Below are 21,533 nucleotides of genomic sequence, written 5' to 3' on the forward strand. Positions count from 1 at the left end.
AGTGGCCAGCAGCAAGTCATGGAATTGGTTAAAGAGTGGAGAACTAAAGAAGGAAACAGAGGGCTTGATTACTGCGGCGCAAGACCAGTCTCTAAGGACAAATGTAATGAAGGCAAGGATAGAGAAAGCAAACGTCTCTCCTATGTGTAGAATGTGCAATAAAGCAGAGGAGACTGTATTTCATATTGTTAGCGAATGCAGTAAGATGGCCCAGACGGAGTACAAAGGAAGACATGACAAGCTGGCCAAGGTGATTCACTGGGATCTGTGTAAGAAGTATGGTGTCAAAGTACTTGCGAAATGGTACGACCATGTTCCGGAGAAAGTTGTAGAGACCGACCAGGTCAAGATCCTATGGGACTTTAACATTCAGACCGATCATGTTATACAACATAGGCGTCCGGATGTTGTGCTATTAGATAAGACGAAGAAGATGTGTCATCTCATTGACATAGCTGTGCCAGGTGATATAAGGGTAGCTTCGAAGGAGATGGAAAAGATCGAGAAGTACCAGGACCTGGCCAGGGAACTTCGTAAGATTTGGCAGGTAAAGGTAAAAGTAGTCCCCGTGGTGGTTGGAGCACTTGGCACCATTCCCAAAGCACTGGGGAAACATCTAGATGAAATAGGGACAAATGTGAGGGTAGATCTGTTACAGAAGGCAGCGCTTTTGGGAACAGCGAGGATCCTGAGAAAGACCCTTGAGATCTAAGGCTACGGGACGTAGCCCGACTCGAGGAGTTACCGGCACAAAGGAAAATGAGATCTTTCTTTTGCATGCTGTGATAAAATGAAATAATAATAATAATAATAATAATAATAATAATCAATGATCAATAATCAGTGATGATCAATAATCAGTGATAATCAATAATCAGTGATCAACTTATCATCGATAAGGCTGTACTGAAGGACTGCAGGAGCAGAAAGACTAATTTGGCAATGGCGTGGATTGACTACAAGAAGGCGTATGACATGGTATCGCACACATGGATAATGGAATGTCTGGATATGGTTGGAGTGGCTGATGCAGTAAAACGTCTTTTAGGTGAGAGCATGAAGACGTGGCGAACAAATCTGACAGCCAACGATGATAATCTGGGCAAGGTATGCATAAGAAGAGGTATTTTCCAAGGTGACTCTCTGTCTCCGCTGCTGTTTGTTCTTGCGATGATGCCCCTGTCGATGATTCTAAGGAAGGTGAGTGCAGGTTATGTAATGAAGAAGGACGGATGTAAGATCAACCATCTGCTTTTTATGGACGATTTGAAGTTGTTTGCGAAGAATGAGGCCGAGATCGACTCTTTGGTGCAGACCGTCAGGATTTTCAGTGATGACATTGGGATGCAGTTCGGTCTGGAGAAATGTGCTTCAATGACCATGAAGAGGGGGAAGAGGGTACATTCCGATGGCATTGCTCTGCCAGATGGTGCACAGTTGAGGGCTTTGGGTGAGGAGGAGAGTTATCGGTATCTTGGTGTACTTGAATCGGACCATGTCCTTCACAAGGAATCAAAGGTAAGGCTGAAGGCAGAATACATCAGGCGTGTAAAGAAATGTTTGAAGTCTAAACTAAACGGGGGGAACATGATTAAGGCGATTAACACATGGGCCGTGTCTTTGATGAGGTACAGTGCGGGTATTGTCGAGTGGACTAAGGAAGATCTAGATGTCACTGACAGGAGGACAAGAAAACTAATGACCATGCATGGCATGCTACACCCGCGGTCAAATGTTAGTAGACTCTACCTTCCGAGGTCAGAGGGCGGAAGGGGGTTGCTTAGCGTGGCGGACAGTGTTAACATCGAGTGCAGAAGCTTGCATTGTCATGTCAGGAGGACCGAGGAGAGCTTGTTGAAAGTTGCACAAAGGTACACGAGGGCAGACGAAGTTGGGCCGAAAGAGTACAAGAGGGAAAGGAAGGAGGAAAGACATCAAGATTGGAGGAACAAACCACTTCATGGCCGGTTCTTGAGGTGTACTGAGGAAGTGGCCAGCAGCAAGTCATGGAATTGGTTAAAGAGTGGAGAACTAAAGAAGGAAACAGAGGGCTTGATTACTGCGGCGCAAGACCAGTCTCTAAGGACAAATGTAATGAAGGCAAGGATAGAGAAAGCAAACGTCTCTCCTATGTGTAGAATGTGCAATAAAGCAGAGGAGACTGTATTTCATATTGTTAGCGAATGCAGTAAGATGGCCCAGACGGAGTACAAAGGAAGACATGACAAGCTGGCCAAGGTGATTCACTGGGATCTGTGTAAGAAGTATGGTGTCAAAGTACTTGCGAAATGGTACGACCATGTTCCGGAGAAAGTTGTAGAGAACGACCAGGTCAAGATCCTATGGGACTTTAACATTCAGACCGATCATGTTATACAACATAGGCGTCCGGATGTTGTGCTATTAGATAAGACGAAGAAGATGTGTCATCTCATTGACATAGCGGTGCCAGGTGATATAAGGGTAGCTTCGAAGGAGATGGAAAAGATCGAGAAGTACCAGGACCTGGCCAGGGAACTTCGTAAGATTTGGCAGGTAAAGGTAAAAGTAGTCCCCGTGGTGGTTGGAGCACTTGGCACCATTCCCAAAGCACTGGGGAAACATCTAGATGAAATAGGGACAAATGTGAGGGTAGATCTATTACAGAAGGCAGCGCTTTTGGGAACAGCGAGGATCCTGAGAAAGACCCTTGAGATCTAAGGCTACGGGACGTAGCCCGGCTCGAGGAGTTACCGGCACAAAGGAAAATGAGATCTTTCTTTTGCATGCTGTGATAAAATGAAATAATAATAATAATAATAATAATAATAATAATAATAATAATAATTATGGAATTGGTTAAAGAGTGGAGAACTAAAGAAGGAAACAGAGGGCTTGATTACTGCGGCGCAAGACCAGTCTCTAAGGACAAATGTAATGAAGGCAAGGATAGAGAAAGCAAACGTCTCTCCTATGTGTAGAATGTGCAATAAAGCAGAGGAGACTGTATTTCATATTGTTAGCGAATGCAGTAAGATGGCCCAGACGGAGTACAAAGGAAGACATGACAAGCTGGCCAAGGTGATTCACTGGGATCTGTGTAAGAAGTATGGTGTCAAAGTACTTGCGAAATGGTACGACCATGTTCCGGAGAAAGTTGTAAAGAACGACCAGGTCAAGATCCTATGGGACTTTAACATTCAGACCGATCATGTTATACAACATAGGCGTCCGGATGTTGTGCTATGTAAGGGTAGCTTCGAAGGAGATGGAAAAGATCGAGAAGTACCAGGACCTGGCCAGGGAACTTCGTAAGATTTGGCAGGTAAAGGTAAAAGTAGTCCCCGTGGTGGTTGGAGCACTTGGCACCATTCCCAAAGCACTGGGAAAACATCTAGATGAAATAGGGACAAATGTGGGGGTAGATCTATTACAGAAGGCAGCGCTTTTGGGAACAGCGAGGATCCTGAGAAAGACCCTTGAGATCTAAGGCTACGGGACGTAGCCCGGCTCGAGGAGTTACTGGCACAAAGGAAAATGAGATCTTTCTTTTGCATGCTGTGATAAAATGAAATAATAATAATAATAATAATAATAATAATCTGCTCTGGAGTAAACACAAGCTGTTTTACAAATGATCTTAATTATAGCTTGTATGTGCCTCTTATAAATTATAATTTATGTAGTCATTTTTTATTCATTATTCATTAAACACAATTGATAAAAGAATCCGGTCATGCTTTTGATTAAAAGCAAAACTACATTCAGGGTATACAAGACAAACAATATAACATAACATTACATAACAATTACAATTTATAAGGCGCTATTCAATCAAGATCATAGCGCACCACAAAGAAATAAACTTGGAAAAAGGTGAGTCTTAATGACTTTACGAAAAGCAGATAGAGTATTAGATTCCCCAATGGCAGTTGGGAGATTGTTCCAAATCATGTACCCAGCCACACTGAAAGCCTGGGAACAATCAAACGAAACGAGTGATGTCAAGTGTGGACCGAAGAAATCGTGGAGGAGTGTAATGTGACAGTAAAGTGGTAATATAATGAGGTGTAGTTTTGTTGAAGGATTTAAAAAAGAGAAGAGCAATCTTAAAATGGATTCGTTCTCTAATTGGTAGCCAATGAAGTTCCTCAAGTGATGGGGTAATATGTTCTCTCAAGGGTGTGGAACATAAAAACAGTACAGTATATAAATGTACACAGCTAAAAATGTATGATACACTGCTACAAACAGGACGACAAGAACTTTCCCACAAGATCCTGGTAACAAATTAAGGTAACAAAGTCGAAACAGGAACACGTAAAAGCAACAGGCCGGGCTCCAAAGCACAATTTGCAGAGAGACAAAAACAAGAAAAGCCAACCATCAGTTGCTTGTTTAAAAGTAACTGACTATCAGTCATTTATGTCAAGCTTACTTTTCAACACCAGGTCTCTGCTCTTCAACTGCAAGTCTTACTTTACGTCTATGGAGTACATTAGTAACACCCATTCCAGATTCAAGCTCAGCATCTGATAAACCAAGTAAAACCTACAAACAACAGTAAAATCAATCATCTACGTATGTATCCTTCAACTCATTTGAAAACAACTCATACACTTTATTTTGTAAATGCTGTGACTGTGATCCCCACACCCCCGCCCCCACCCACCTGGTTCTCTAAGTTCAACATTATGTTGTAACTTCCATCATGTGTTTATGACTGCACAACTGACAACTTAACATCATCATTAAAGACACTAGACAGCTTTGGCAATTGTCAAAGTGCAGTCTTCTAATTCTGAGGTCTCAAAATCATATTCAAATATCTAAGTGGAAAATTACTTCTTTCTCAAAATCTACCTTACTTTAGAGGGTGCCGTTTCTCACAATGTTTTAACTATCAACAGCTCCCCATTGCTTGTTACCAAGTAAGTTTTTATGCTTTAACTATTTATTATTTTGAGTAATTACCAATAGTGTCCAGTGCCTTTAAAGAAAAAGTGCCTTTTTATTACAGTCCTGTAAAATCAGCGACCGAAAGCAACAGACCGAATGCGCTCCGGGCGTCACGTGACCTAGTAGGCCTAGTGGGTGTTAAATATAAACAAGCGCGGCGTACTGCAAATAAACCTGTGTTCAAAAGACATGATTACTGTTGCCATTTTTTTTTTTCAATGAAAACTAAATTTTAGAAATCACTGAAGAATATTCCGAATTTTGTAACATGAGACCTTACAAGTAGCTGATCAATGCCAGTATTATGGGTAAACACAGTTCCACCAACTAGGAAATTCCACGAGAATGTTCACACGATGTCATGTGTTTGTGCACGGAAAGTGTGGTTTTACATTATTGCTCTCATTGTAATGATTTTGCTGCTAATATTTACAATGAAAAACTCCTCATGAAGCTGCAAAATCCCGTTATGTTCACCCTCAAATTATTTTATGAGAAGTGGTAGCTGTCAGCTAGAGTGGGACAACCTTGCGGTCTCCCTTGGCACAGCCCGACTTCCGTTGTGCACAGCGCATGAGCTCGCTCAAACCTTAGTAATTTACACAGTCTATATAACCATACTCTCAAAAGAAACCTCTTTTGTAGTAGAATACAGGAAATATCAAGCAGCAAATGTTATTTAAATAAATGTCACAATATTCAACTATATAAAAAGGACTTTGTTTGTAGTTAAAGTGTTATTTATCGAAAGTACAGCCGATTATGGTCCATCGGTACGAGTCTTCCCAAGTCTTTACTGTGTAGCTTTGTTTGTCTATACCCACTATAAGTCACGTGATCACATGTAAACATTGGTAGCGCAATCGGTCTATTCAATACAGCAAAAACAAAGAAGACAGGAAGAGGGAACAAGGAAACTAATCTATTTTTGATAATGCCAGAAACGCAAACAATACTCTATTATAGAAAGTGCTTATAGACGCTGCTTTGTATTTCAACAGACTAAAGTTTTACCTTTCCACTCTTGATATTTTCTTGGCAATTCTGGCTGTACTGTGGTAAGCACATTGTGAGTTCAAGCCAAGACACAACCATATCTGCCTTCCATTGAGTCATAGGAGTGTTCCTACACTTCTCAGCAAGTCGAGCTTTGTCTCTATCATCCAACGCATAATCAAAGGTTGCATTTGGGCTGTGTCTACTTGAGCTTGAAATATGAGTATCTGTAAAATAACAAAGACAAGCAGCTTAGTTGCACATACTTCATAGAAAAGTCTTATCACCGTACATGTGCCAATGATACACCCACTCTGCATAAAATTAAAAATGCAAACCCAAAGAGAATGAACCCAAATTATACAGCTCAAGAAGTAACATGTCTCAATTGGCACCTTTCATGTTTAATGTAATAGTTTAGTTTGAGTTTATTTTTGTACTTGTAGTAACCAAGGACTTTCAATAAAAACAGGTCCCGATTGCTCCATATGACAAAGGAAGACAATTGGGGCCATGACTGGAGGCCATTTCACACATGAGCTCAAAAATGCGCGATTAAATTTGACAAGACTATTGTCTGTTCCACAATCATATCCATCAGCTGAAGGTAACTTAGAGCCATTGGATACTTTTGGTAAACAGTATTGTCCAAGTCCCACACTTTGTTATATATAAAATAACAAACCTTTGAAAATTTAGGCTCAATCGGGAAAACGGGAAAACGGGAAAACCAATCCTTGTTTCCGCACGTTTCGCCGTGTCATGACATGTGTTTACAAAAAATCCGTACTCGCTATCGAGAATTGATATTTTTTTAATGTTTTCGCAAAAAGTAGAGTATTTCATGGAATAATATTTCGAAAGAAGTCTTTCACCATTACCTTCTGTAAACCCTGTAAATTATTTGTAAATCTGTGAACTTTTTTCTTTTTTTCTGTACCGAAAGTGTCCAATGGCTTTAAGCCCAGGACCTAAAATGGTCTTGGTGTCGCAACCCCCCCCCCCCCCCCCCCCGAAAAAATGGTAGCAGCCTGTCCATTTTTATATGCCACATTTTTTTTTTTTTTTTCAAGTACGCGCTTTTTTATCTTCAAGTACGCGCTAATCCTCCAATCAGATCGGCAGAATGGAGTGGTGATAATCAGGTCATTACACAATAACCCCAAGAGAGAGATTTTACAAGGACTATTTTTTTTGGCAGAACCTGTTGTCCCATCCTTTGTACGAATGAAACAAAGCGTATCATGGTTCATGGTAGACACTGACTGTGCATACAACACAAAAAAAGAAAGTCTGGGTGGATTAAAAACATCAGCCATCAGGCTGTTAGCAAAGACAATCTAAAAAAATCCAAAGGTTGGTCTACATGAAGGCGTAAAAACACCCGTTGTAAGTCTGTCTCAAAAAGAAATGTTAGCATAAAGACATCAGTATTAAACACTGTCAGTGTTTAGGGCTAAGATAGAGGTATTATGTACTGTCAATGTTTAGGGCTAAGATAGAGGTATTATGCACTGTCAATGTTTAGGGCTAAGATAGAGGTATTACACACTGTCAATGTTTAGGGCTAAGATAGAGGTATTATGCACTGTCAATGTTTAGGGCTAAGATAGAGGTATTATGCACTGTCAATGTTTAGGGCCAAGATAGAGGTATTATGCACTGTCAATGTTTAGGGCTAAGATAGAGGTATTATGCACTGTCAGTGTTTAGGGCTAAGATAGAGGTATTAAACACTGTCAGTGTTTAGGGCTAAGATAGAGGTATTAAACACTGTCAGTGTTTAGGGCTCAGATAGAGGTATTATGCACTGTCAGTGTTTAGGGCTAAGATAGAGGTATTATGCACTGTCAATGTTTAGGGCCAAGATAGAGGTATTAAACACTGTCAGTGTTTAGGGCTAAGATAGAGGTATTATGCACTGTCAATGTTTAGGGCTAAGATAGAGGTATTATGCACTGTCAATGTTTAGGGCTAAGACAGAGGTATTATGCACTGTCAGTGTTTAGGGCTAAGATAGAGGTATTAAACACTGTCAGTGTTTAGGGCTAAGATAGAGGTATTAAACACTGTCAGTGTTTAGGGCTAAGATAGAGGTATTATGCACTGTCAGTGTTTAGGGCTAAGATAGAGGTATTATGCACTGTCAATGTTTAGGGCCAAGATAGAGGTATTAAACACTGTCAGTGTTTAGGGCTAAGATAGAGGTATTAAACACTGTCAGTGTTTAGGGCTAAGATAGAGGTATTAAACACTGTCAGTGTTTAGGGCTAAGATAGAGGTATTATGCACTGTCAGTGTTTAGGGCTAAGATAGAGGTATTATGCACTGTCAATGTTTAGGGCTAAGATAGAGGTATTATGCACTGTCAATGTTTAGGGCTAAGATAGAGGTATTATGCACTGTCAATGTTTAGGGCCAAGATAGAGGTATTATGCACTGTCAATGTTTAGGGCCAAGATAGAGGTATTACACACTGTCAGTGTTTAGGGCTAAGATAGAGGTATTATGCACTGTCAATGTTTAGGGCTAAGATAGAGGTATTATGCACTGTCAATGTTTAGGGCTAAGATAGAGGTATTATGCACTGTCAATGTTTAGGGCTAAGATAGAGGTATTATGCACTGTCAATGTTTAGGGCTAAGATAGAGGTATTATGCACTGTCAATGTTTAGGGCCAAGATAGAGGTATTATGCACTGTCAGTGTTTAGGGCCAAGATAGAGGTATTACGCACTGTCAATGTTTAGGGCCAAGATAGAGGTATTATGCACTGTCAATGTTTAGGGCTAAGATAGAGGTATTATGCACTGTCAATGTTTAGGGCTAAGATAGAGGTATTATGCACTGTCAATGTTTAGGGCTAAGATAGAGGTATTATGCACTGTCAATGTTTAGGGCTAAGATAGAGGTATTATGCACTGTCAATGTTTAGGGCTAAGATAGAGGTATTATGCACTGTCAGTGTTTAGGGCCAAGCTAGAGGTATTATGCACTGTCAATGTTTAGGGCTAAGATAGAGGTATTATGCACTGTCAATGTTTAGGGCTAAGATAGAGGTATTATGCACTGTCAATGTTTAGGGCTAAGATAGAGGTATTATGCACTGTCAATGTTTAGGGCTAAGATAGAGGTATTATGCACTGTCAATGTTTAGGGCTAAGATAGAGGTATTATGCACTGTCAATGTTTAGGGCTAAGATAGAGGTATTATTCACTGTCAATGTTTAGGGCTAAGATAGAGGTATTACACACTGTCAATGTTTAGGGCTAAGATAGAGGTATTATGCACTGTCAATGTTTAGGGCTAAGATAGAGGTATTATGCACTGTCAGTGTTTAGGGCTAAGATAGAGGTATTATGCACTGTCAATGTTTAGGGCCAAGATAGAGGTATTAAACACTGTCAGTGTTTAGGGCTAAGATAGAGGTATTAAACACTGTCAGTGTTTAGGGCTAAGATAGAGGTATTAAACACTGTCAGTGTTTAGGGCTAAGATAGAGGTATTATGCACTGTCAGTGTTTAGGGCTAAGATAGAGGTATTATGCACTGTCAATGTTTAGGGCTAAGATAGAGGTATTATGCACTGTCAATGTTTAGGGCTAAGATAGAGGTATTATGCACTGTCAATGTTTAGGGCCAAGATAGAGGTATTATGCACTGTCAATGTTTAGGGCCAAGATAGAGGTATTACACACTGTCAGTGTTTAGGGCTAAGATAGAGGTATTATGCACTGTCAATGTTTAGGGCTAAGATAGAGGTATTATGCACTGTCAATGTTTAGGGCTAAGATAGAGGTATTATGCACTGTCAATGTTTAGGGCTAAGATAGAGGTATTATGCACTGTCAATGTTTAGGGCTAAGATAGAGGTATTATGCACTGTCAATGTTTAGGGCCAAGATAGAGGTATTATGCACTGTCAGTGTTTAGGGCCAAGATAGAGGTATTACGCACTGTCAATGTTTAGGGCCAAGATAGAGGTATTATGCACTGTCAATGTTTAGGGCTAAGATAGAGGTATTATGCACTGTCAATGTTTAGGGCTAAGATAGAGGTATTATGCACTGTCAATGTTTAGGGCTAAGATAGAGGTATTATGCACTGTCAATGTTTAGGGCTAAGATAGAGGTATTATGCACTGTCAATGTTTAGGGCTAAGATAGAGGTATTATGCACTGTCAGTGTTTAGGGCCAAGCTAGAGGTATTATGCACTGTCAATGTTTAGGGCTAAGATAGAGGTATTATGCACTGTCAATGTTTAGGGCTAAGATAGAGGTATTATGCACTGTCAATGTTTAGGGCTAAGATAGAGGTATTATGCACTGTCAATGTTTAGGGCTAAGATAGAGGTATTATGCACTGTCAATGTTTAGGGCTAAGATAGAGGTATTATGCACTGTCAATGTTTAGGGCTAAGATAGAGGTATTATTCACTGTCAATGTTTAGGGCTAAGATAGAGGTATTACACACTGTCAATGTTTAGGGCTAAGATAGAGGTATTATGCACTGTCAATGTTTAGGGCTAAGATAGAGGTATTATGCACTGTCAATGTTTAGGGCTAAGATAGAGGTATTATGCACTGTCAATGTTTAGGGCTAAGATAGAGGTATTATGCACTGTCAATGTTTAGGGCTAAGATAGAGGTATTATGCACTGTCAATGTTTAGGGCTAAGATAGAGGTATTATGCACTGTCAATGTTTAGGGCTAAGATAGAGGTATTATGCACTGTCAATGTTTAGGGCTAAGATAGAGGTATTATGCACTGTCAATGTTTAGGGCTAAGATAGAGGTATTATGTACTGTCAATGTTACAGAAGTAATTGGTTTGACATTTTTATTATCCACTGGCTTGAGACAATCATAATGCCAGTGTATATGTAGCTTCAGAGTGAGGAGTCACACAAACAATCAGTCAACATGTTTATTCATTTATTTATTTCTGTTAACCCTAAAAAAGGAATCCTCAAACTGAAATACTTCAGAGAAACTCCAAACACATCAAAATGGTAAAATTGTGCCAATATAAAATTAAATAATATTCATTCAATTTTAAAAATGTATAAATATATCTATAAAAACAATGATTAAAGGCAGTGGACACTATTGGTAATTACTCATAAAAAACTATTAGCATAAAACCTCTCTTGGTAACGAGTAATGAGGAGAGGTTGATAGTATAAAATGTTGCGAGAAACGGCACCCTCTGAAGTAATGTAGTTTTCGAGAAAGAAGTAATTTTCCACTAATTTGATTTTGATACCTCAGAATTAGATTTTGAGGTCTCGAAATCATGCATCTGAAAGAACACAACTTAGTGTGACAAGGGTGTTTTTTCTTTCATTATTATCTGGCAACATCGACAACCAATTGAGCTGAAATTTTCACAGGTTTTTTATTTTAAGCATGATGTTGAGATACAGCACCTGAGAAGACTGGTCTTTGACAATTACCAATAGTGTCCAGTGTCTTTAAGAGCATTATGTAGCTTCTGAGTGTGGAATCTTACAAACAATCCATCAACTAAAACTCACCATCAAAAACTAACTGTTCCAAAGTGGACCTATTTTTTTTCCCAAAGATCTTAGAGAGAGAGTTGAACTTCTTTGATTGCTTCTTAGCTTTTTTCTTCTTTTCTCTATGATGGACTTCATAAGTTAGCTCTTCACTTGAACGTGCCGTGACTTCTGATGTGGATAAGAGGTGTTCTGTACTTGTGCTATCTGCCAAGGCAATATCTGAAACCAAAATGAGAATGACTATGGTCAGTACTTAGAGAGAGAGAGAGAGATTGCCTTTCATTATGATGTACAGTATGTAGCTTTAAAAGGGTAGATTCTGACTAAAGTTATATTCAGTTATAATAAAAAGCTGTGTAGGTGCAGTGAGTAGGGAAGTTTCTGTCTACTGTTATATTCTGTTATATAAGAAAGCTGTGTAGGTGACTAAAGTTATATTCTGTTTAATATAACACCAAAGCATATCCTCTACTATTATATTCAGCTTTATATAACACCCAAGCAGATCCTTGCCATTTGATTGGAGGATTGTCCATCACGTGATAGCAAATAAAAGTACCATTGCACGCTGAGTCACTCATCGTGCTTTTTCGTTCCATCCGAAAAGTACTATTGCACGATGGCAGCGTGAAATAGTACTTTTCGGATGGAACGAAAAAGCTGAGTAGAAACATCACTGCGTGCGCGTGTCTTTGGTAACGCAGCAGTGTTACTGCAAGGCATATTAGTAAAATTACTAGCATTCGGCTTCTGCATGTCTCAAAATAGCTGTACAGAACGCACAAGGAGCTATTCAAAAACTACAGACCGGTTGCAAACTTAAAATATCTTGGAAAAGTCATCGAACGAGTAGTTTCATCACGTATTTCTTATCACATCCATACTTTCAACCTGTCCGACGTGTTCCAGTCAGCATACAAGCCTTTTCATGGGACCGAGGCTGCACTAGTCCGTGTGAGCAATGATATTCTCTCTGCAATGGACAATGATAACCTTACAGCACTAGTCCTGCTAGACTTGAGTGCTGCTTTTGACACTGTTGATCATAACATTCTTCTCTCTCGGCTCCAGAACCACCTTGGCATAGAGGACACGGCCCTAGCATGGTGCAAATCGTATCTCTACAATAGAACTCAGCATGTATGTATTGGCACCGCGATATCCGACCCTGTTGTTTTGAACTACTCTGTGCCACAGGGGTCGGTACTCGGCCCGCAGTGGTTTACGCTGTACACTTTACCGATTCGTGACATCACCTTGAAATTTAATCTGAATTACCATGTGTATGCAGACGACACTCAGCTTTACATCACGTTTAAATCTTCTCAAGAAAACGCCAATGCATCTATTGCAAGATTTGAGAAATGCATCCAAGAGATTCGACGTTGGACACAACAAAACTTCCTGAAGTAAAATGATGAGAAGACAGAGTTCCTTCTATTTGGCTCATGTCAACAGTTAACTAAGGGACCATGGATAAATTATGTCACGGGAACGACCGCGTCGCGACGCGTTCCTTCGCGTGACAAAACGAACAAAAGAAAAACTACGGAGTGGAACGCGTTCTCCTCAAACACCGGGTCTCGAGGAAGAGCCACTGTATAACAAAGGACCAATGGTGTAGGCCGAAAACCACTGTGTAGTTATAATCGGCTTATCTGGGTAGATAAACCCAAGTTGTAGCCCTTTTCACACAATAAGTCAAAACACAACCGCAGATTAAAAAATAAAAAATACTACGTCTTTGCACGACCGCCATGCAAAATAATCCCCCAAAGTAAAACAAAGTCAATAGGAAAAACATCTAACATTAAACAGTCAAACTATACTCTTTTTTGTACATCCAAGGTGTCCAAAATGTTTCATGTTTGAACAATGAAGCCAACACGTTATGAAGTTTTTCTTAAACACGCTTAATATTTCCCAAGGAACTGCTGAAAATTCACCACGTTGCCCAAGGTACCAGCGACGGCGCCAATGTTGTATGAGTTTAGCTCGGGCACCAACGCTGGTTAGTATTGCAATTTTCGGACACCAGATTCTCCTGAAAGTCTTAATCTCAAGGCGGTTGAAACTAATTTCGTAAGCTGTTGCGCAATTTTTCCAACGGAGGGCGGCTCTCCCGCTATCACATTGTTTAGGAAAGCCCTCTAGCGTTCAATGTTTCTTGCATTATAGTTTGTTGCACGCAAAATAACAAGACTACCAGGCCTGAATATTGAAAACACTGTGTGTGAGTGTGTAGCTAGATGGAGTGTTTGTGTACTACGATGTAATTTTGCGTTGTGTTTTGTGTGATTGCGAGCCGGTCAGCATGATTTCGCGGTACCTTTATGAACGAATCTTGTAAGTGTAATCATCTCTGTAAACACGGGTCCTAATGTAACAATTAGATGTAGATACAAAATAAGTTGGCGATGATTTCAAATTTAAGAATAATAGTCACCACTTCAACTTGTTATGGCAGTAGCAAATTATTGTATTGGCTTTGGCAAACTTGAGGGTTGGCTGTACATGGACATCTCCAACCCATTGTCTGGTGTATACCTGAGCTAGACCGCAAACACTAATCCTTCACCCCTTCGTGGCTTACTTGCAAGCTGCCTTGTCCATGTAATCTGAACAATAAAAGGCACCAACAATAGAGTTCGATAATGAGGGACCTTAAAAATCAGTGAAGCGCTTAATCAATCTTGGGACGGGCGCGTGACAATTTTGGGACGGACTCGTTCTAGAACGAGTCTGACCGCGGGCGGCCGCGTTCTTAATTTATCCATGGTCCCTAAGGTTTCAGTGCCATACATCTCCATCGGTGATGCTCGGATAGCTCCCTCGCTGAGAGCTCGGAACTTAGGGGTTATTTTTGATTCATCGGTGACATTTCAGCCACACATCAACAACATTGTTCGTTTATCATCATATCACATCAGAAATATAGGTAAGATTCGCAAGTACTTGGACAAAAGTGCCACTGAAAAGGTCATTCACGCATTTGTTACTTCTCGTCTTGACAACAGCAATGCTATTCTCTACAGTCTTCCTAACAACCAGATTTCCCAACTTCAACGGCTCCAAAATACTGCTGCCCGCATTGTGACACTGTCTAGAAAATCCTGTTCTATCACCCCCATTTTGAAACGACTACACTGGCTCCCTATCTCTTGACGAATCATCTTCAAGCTGATGCTCATTGTCCACAAAGCTCTTAATGGCAAGGCTCACCACTATATTTCTGAACTGCTTCAAGTTTACACTCCATCAAGGAATCTTCGATCAAGTTCTATGCTTCTCCTCATTGAACCCAAGTCTCGACACCCATAGGGTGACAGGTCTTTTTCTTCAGCCGCACCACGCATCTGGAACTCTCTACCACTTAATCTTCGATCTTGTCTTTGTACCGCAAAATTCAAGTCTCTTCTCAAAACTTATCTTTTGTACTACAGTGACGTCCTGGACATCAGGGTACAATTCTGGGGCGGAAAATTCTCACAGCTTCATAACTCAAATCTTACCTGCAAGAAAGCACCAATTTCAACAGATTCACATTCCATGGCAGCATACGTTTTTCTGCTGTGGGTTTTGATCGTCATATATTCTTCACAAATCCGTCATTTTCATGAAATAATGCAGCTCCCAACGTTAAGGAATTCCCATTTTTGTTCGTACTCTCACAGTCTGCCTTGTGTACGCAAGACGCGCAAATTTTGAATTGTGTTGGTAGCGCTGTGCAGTCAAGATACGGTGACCAAGAATTCATGCGTCTAAGCTTGCATCATGCGTCTTGCATGCGAATGTATACGCGTACGCACGACAACAGCCAACACTGTGAGAAAACGATCAAAACAAGAATTTTTTAACGTTGGAAGCTGCATTATTTCACGAAAAACTACGGATTTGTGAGGAAAATATGAGGACCAAAACCCAGCGCAGAAAAATGTATGCCGCCATGGACTGTGAATCTGTTGAAACTAGTGGCTTGTTGCAGGTAAGATTTAAGTTATGAAGCTGTGAAATTTTTCCGCCCCAGAAACGGGCCTCAATAGTTAGGCCTCTGTTCCTGTGTACAGAGAAAGAGAGGGCTATGAGTACTAGGGTAGTTTCTGTCTCCTGTTGTATTCAGTTATATTAGAAAGCTGTGTGGGTGCAGTGAGAAGGGTAGTTTCTGTCTACTGTTATATTCAGTTATATTAGAAAGCTGTGTGGGTGCAGTGAGAAGGGTAGTTTCTGTCTACTGTTGTATTCAGTTATATTAGAAAGCTGTGTGGGTGCAGTGAGAAGGGTAGTTTCTGTCTACTGTTGTATTCAGTTATATTAGAAAGCTGTGTGGGTGCAGTGAGAAGGGTAGTTTCTGTCTCCTGTTGTATTCAGTTATATTAGAAAGCTGTGTGGGTGCAGTGAGAAGGGTAGTTTCTGTCTACTGTTGTATTCAGTTATATTAGAAAGCTGTGTGGGTGCAGTGAGAAGGGTAGTTTCTGTCTACTGTTATATTCAGTTATATTAGAAAGCTGTGTGGGTGCAGTGAGAAGGGTAGTTTCTGTCTACTGTTGTATTCAGTTATAATAGAAAGCTGTGTGGGTGCAGTGAGAAGGGTAGTTTCTGTCTACTGTTATATTCAGTTATATTAGAAAGCTGTGTGGGTGCAGTGAGAAGGGTAGTTTCTGTCTACTGTTGTATTCAGTTATATTAGAAAGCTGTGTGGGTGCAGTGAGAAGGGTAGTTTCTGTCTACTGTTATATTCAGTTATATTAGAAAGCTGTGTGGGTGCAGTGAGAAGGGTAGTTTCTGTCTACTGTTATATTCAGTTATATTAGAAAGCTGTGTGGGTGCAGTGAGAAGGGTAGTTTCTGTCTACTGTTATATTCAGTTATATTAGAAAGCTGTGTGGGTGCAGTGAGAAGGGTAGTTTCTGTCTACTGTTATATTCAGTTATATTAGAAAGCTGTGTGGGTGCAGTGAGAAGGGTAGAATCTGTCTACTGTTGTATTCAGTTATAATAGAAAGCTGTGTGGGTGCAGTGAGTAGGGTAGTTTCTGTCTACTGTTGTATTCAGTTATAATAGAAAGCTGTGTGGGTGCAGTGAGAAGGGTAGTTTCTGTCTACTGTTGTATTCAGTTATATTAGAAAGCTGTGTGGGTGCAGTGAGTAGGGTAGTTTCTGTCTACTGTTATATTCAGTTATATTAGAAAGCTGTGTGGGTGCAGTGAGAAGGGTAGTTTCTGTCTACTGTTATATTCAGTTATATTAGAAAGCTGTGTGGGTGCAGTGAGAAGGGTAGTTTCTGTCTACTGTTGTATTCAGTTATAATAGAAAGCTGTGTGGGTGCAGTGAGAAGGGTAGTTTCTGTCTACTGTTGTATTCAGTTATAATAGAAAGCTGTGTGGGTGCAGTGAGAAGGGTAGTTTCTGTCTACTCTGTTTTAACAGAAATGAATGAACCATCTAACACTACACTGGTGGTTACCAAAACCATGGAGGAAGGAAGAGAAGGAGCTCGAACGACCCGCAAAACCGCAGAGTAACAAAAGAATACTCTGACAATGCCCCTGTCTGGCCAGTGGAAAAAGATAGGAGACCTCCAGCTTGACGGCCGATTAACGAGGGGGATTAAATCTCTTTGTACAGAACGTGTGGTACCGCCAGTCTGAGCTCTTGCCTGCGTGTAAAGTTGAATCCTTAGAGACAAGAATTGTGAATATACACGTTTTCATTTACCATTATTTTGTGGTGTTTCACGGAAACATCATGGCAAATTTTTACATTTTTTGTGACTTTCCGGTCACTAGCGGTGGTTCAAAATTTGGGTATTAGCACACGAGGGTGGTTGGTATTCAATTGTGTTTTTCGATTTGGTGAGCACAAGTGTACACAATTTTTATCAGGTCTCGAAAAAGTTGTTTTTTCTGTATTATATTCATATGACATACGACGCCATAGTTGAGTGAAGAACCAAGTGCGCACGCGCAAACTCACATACGCCAGGTCGCTCATTGTCTATGTAAGGTATGTGGGTGATAACGAGGTGTCATTAAACGAACGCGGTACCACGGGTTCGACTTTTGAAGTCCCTTCGTTCGAGCTCCTTCTCTTCCGTCCTCCATGCCAAAACCAAGATTCTTTTGAAAGGGGGGGGGGGGATTTTTTTTCAGAATGAAAGACAACCCCATCCCCATAACAGGCAGCAATTTATTTCTGTACAACCAAATTGCCACTGTTGTAGTGCTTTCAATGGGAAAGTTGTTTAATTTTTATCAGTAAAAAGAAAAATCCTTTAAAAAACTATGAAAAAGTTTCCGCCAGGCATGATTGTGTAGGGTTCTGCTTATCGTAGGCAAAGCATTTTGCACTTACAGAAGCAGTGCGCTTACGTCAAAGGAATTTTTGGGAAAAAAAAAATCAACATGGAAAAATTCACATGAACAAAAAATCAGCGTTCAACGACCGATCTGTTTTTTGTTTGTTTATTTGACAATTATTTTGTAACAGGCCTACATTATTTTTAGTGCACTGATCAATATAAAAACATGTTATAAACATGTAACAACTGTTGTTGCATTAATTGCACATCACATGATCAGACACTAGTTCTGCTTATAAGAAGAACAAAAACAGAACGCCTGCCACTTTAATTTCGCTTTGGTGACAAAAGTTATGTTTACAGTCAATTAAGCCTGAATGAGTGAACAATCTTGTGTGTATTTGAATAAATCAGAACTTAGCTGTCTTGATTATGGATGAATGCTGGGTAAGGAGGGGAAACTACAAATTTAGTGGGGAGTAGACCTGTAAGAATGTACCCCATAAATTGCTCTAATCCAATCCGTATCCTTGGCCCTAGCACCTTTGATTGGAATTCTTTTGCTATTTTGTTGTAGAGTTCCCATAACCACTTATCAATAATGGTACAATTAATTGCTACAAATGAAGGAACCCAACTAATCCTGAGAATATCCGTGTGCGCGCCCAACCGAAAACGAGCAAGTTGTCAAGACAGTTGAGAAAGTTAAAACTCAAATATCATTTGATATTTACCCAAAACGTGTGATGTTTTTTTAGAAATCTGGGCAGAGGGCTATCTAAAACTTCAGAAGCATAAAATCAGTAAGTTTCATGATGCAGATTGATGCAGATCGGGGTTTAAAAAAGAAAAAGAAAAAAAAAGAAGAGTTTTATATCAAAGGATACGGAGTGGATTGGACCAATATTATGGGGGCTAATGTTTTGCACATTTTATAATTGCGGTATCAAAATACTTGCATTTTCAGACCTAAAATTGGTTCTACATGTACGTTACGCCAGAAATGTATGACAGGGCGTCCATTTTCAAGAGGGATCAGGCGTGTGATTTTATTCGCACGCAGGGGATCCTCCTCGAAATCAGGGCTGGTAAACGGAAGTGGAATGGTGATCGCAAGCTACGAATTTAAGGCAGAAACAGAGATAACAGAGCCCAGGTGTTTCGCGCTAATGTTCATTTTGGGAAACACGCTTTCTACAAACACAGATTCACGTAAAATTCCTCATGAGAGATGTTAATGAAATAATAGTGGTCCACAATGAAACAAAGTGTACATAATAGGCATTTGACGGATTATTAATAAGTTTTATGCTTCTGAAGTTGTTTATAAATTTCAGCGTAAGTTGCGAAGACGTCATTCGCCGTCGATTTTCTAAAGCATTTGTAACGTTGGTAAAGCGTTTGTAAGCATTGGCAACGTTCGTAAGGGCTTTGGCAAGTGTTGGTAAGCATTCGTAAGATATTGGTACAACGAGAGGGTCGACCGAGGACGATCGAGGGGTGAGACCGAGAAAATATTCACTACCCCACCGCCATTTTTAAAGAATTCACCGCAAAATTCAAATATTCTTCTTCTCAAGAAATTTCGCCACTCTGTGAGAGCAGCAATATGAAGCGCTTCCTAACTCTCAGCAAATGTTGTGAAGACGGTAATTCGCCATCGACTTTTGTAAGCCATTGGTACTGTCGGTATGCGCTAGATATTGGTAAGGAGAGGTTTAAAGGCAGTGGACACTATTGGTTGTTCCTCAAAACAATTGTTATCATAAAACCTTACTTAGTTATGCGTAATGGGGAGACACTTCAAACCTTTGCCATTTCGTGTCACACAGGCATGTTTTGAAGATTTTTTTTTCACTTAAGAATAGTGTTATTATTTAGAACATTTAAAAAAAAATCTTTTTCAAAATAATTATTGTCAAAAGACCTTACTTGGTGACGAGTAATGTGGAGAGGTTGATAGTATACAAAATTGTGAGAAATGGCTCCCTCTGAAGTGGAAGACTTTTCGAGAAAGAAGTAATTTTCCATGAATTTGATTTTGAGACCTAAGATTTAGAACTTGAGATCTCAAAATCAAACATCTTAATAAAAAAACACAACTTTGTGTGACAATGGTGTTTTTTCTTTCATTATTATCTTGCAACATCATTGACCGATTGAGCTGAAATTTTCACAGGTTTGTTATTTAATGCATATTTTGAGATACACCAAGTGAGAAAACTGGTCTTTGACAATTACCAATAGTGTCCAGTGTCTTTATCAAAAATGTATGCTGGCTTTTTGCTTCAATATATTTAACATGTCGGCCTATAATCCGCCAAAAAGAAGTTTGTAAAAGGCGAAAATCAATGTAAAAGCTGCAGCCTGTGAGCCAGAGATTAGGGTAATGACAATATTTGACCCTTGTTAAACCAAATTACATTACTCGTTTTACCTGATATATCAGACTGGCCAATGACTGCACTTAGAGTAGGAGTTTTTGATGTGGCTTGGTCTGATATGGGAGTTGATGCTTCACTGTTAGCTTTAGAGACTGGTTTACATGTGTGTGGATATCTTCCATCTGATGAGTCTGATGCTGTAAGATGATGGCTACGTCTTTCTGTTGTTAGCTGCTGCTTCAACTGTCAACAACAATTTTGAAATTATTAGGGGTTTTTGTTTGGTAACTGATTGCCATAGTAACAGCTGACCTCGATAACAATTCTTGTTTACATATTTAAACTTGAATTCTTTATGACTAAGCGCAAATTTTAAAGGCAGTGGACACTATTGGTAATTAGTCAAAATATCTTTCTGCATAAAAACTTACATGGTAACGAGTAATGGGGAGCTGTTGATTGTATAAAACATTCTGGGAAACGACTCCCTCTGAAAGACAGTAGTTTTCCATGAGTTTTAAGACCTCAGAATTAGATTTTGAGGTCTCAAAATCAAGCATCTTAAAGCAAACAACTCTGTGAGACAAGGGTGTTTTTTCTTTCATTATTATCTCCCAACTACGACAACCAATTGAGTCCAAATTTTCTCAGGTTTGTTATTTTATGCATATGTTGAGATTCACCAAGTGAGAAGACTGGTCTTTGACCATTACCAATAGTATCCACTGTCTTTAGTGTAAAATAATTATTTATGATATCTAGTTGTGTATCTTGTATATATTATACAAAATAATGAATGTTTATGAATGCAATGGAGCAAATATTTTCATGAGATGAAAGATGAAACATTCCACCTTTTTAATGAATGAAAATATTCTCACTATTGTATGAATTAAAAACATTTATTATTTTTTTTATATGACATCCAAGTAGATCTTTGTCATTTTGATTTGAGGATACAACTTTCAAAATAAAATTGTGACATAACACATTACACCCATTCCTTTTGGTTCTGCTTGTTTGGAGTTCAGTTAAGTGCATCCCGTACTGTTTGAGACAAGCAGGCACCATTATGTAGTACATGTATGTGCCTTGCAGTAACTACTGCAGCATTATCAAAGACATGCGCATGCAATGATTTGGCACCCACCATGCAAAAAATAAAATCGGATCGAACAAAAAAAGCACGGTGAATGGAACGAAAATTGCCAGTGAGCGACGTAATTTACTATCCTGTGACGGCAAGGATCTGCTTGGGTGTGTATATAATACTGACGTGAAATATAACCATTGACTGCATTTCATAAAAAAATCAATGCAAGCTGTAATTACAGAAATTTACAAAACATTACCTACAGATGTTTCGGCTGATGTGACCCAAAATGTTTATTTAAATT

General features: G+C 39.6%; 1 protein-coding gene across 2 annotated transcripts in view; it reads right to left on the reverse strand.

Annotated features, from left to right (window-relative positions):
• Window positions 1–21,533, reverse strand: part of LOC117302239 (kazrin-like) — a 72,110-nt gene that overhangs the window by 10,121 nt on the left and 40,456 nt on the right. For both annotated transcript variants that reach the window (XM_033786088.1, XM_033786087.1), the window contains exons 6-9: window positions 20,190–20,379; window positions 11,474–11,677; window positions 5,953–6,161; window positions 4,418–4,530 (exon numbers count right to left, since the gene is read on the reverse strand). In XM_033786088.1, the coding sequence (XP_033641979.1) occupies window positions 4,418–4,530; window positions 5,953–6,161; window positions 11,474–11,677; window positions 20,190–20,379 (716 nt within the window). The remainder of the gene's footprint in view (window positions 1–4,417; window positions 4,531–5,952; window positions 6,162–11,473; window positions 11,678–20,189; window positions 20,380–21,533) is intronic.

The sequence above is a fragment of the Asterias rubens genome, chromosome 18 (genome assembly GCF_902459465.1).
Source record: "Asterias rubens chromosome 18, eAstRub1.3, whole genome shotgun sequence".
NCBI classification, from domain to species: domain Eukaryota; kingdom Metazoa; phylum Echinodermata; class Asteroidea; order Forcipulatida; family Asteriidae; genus Asterias; species Asterias rubens.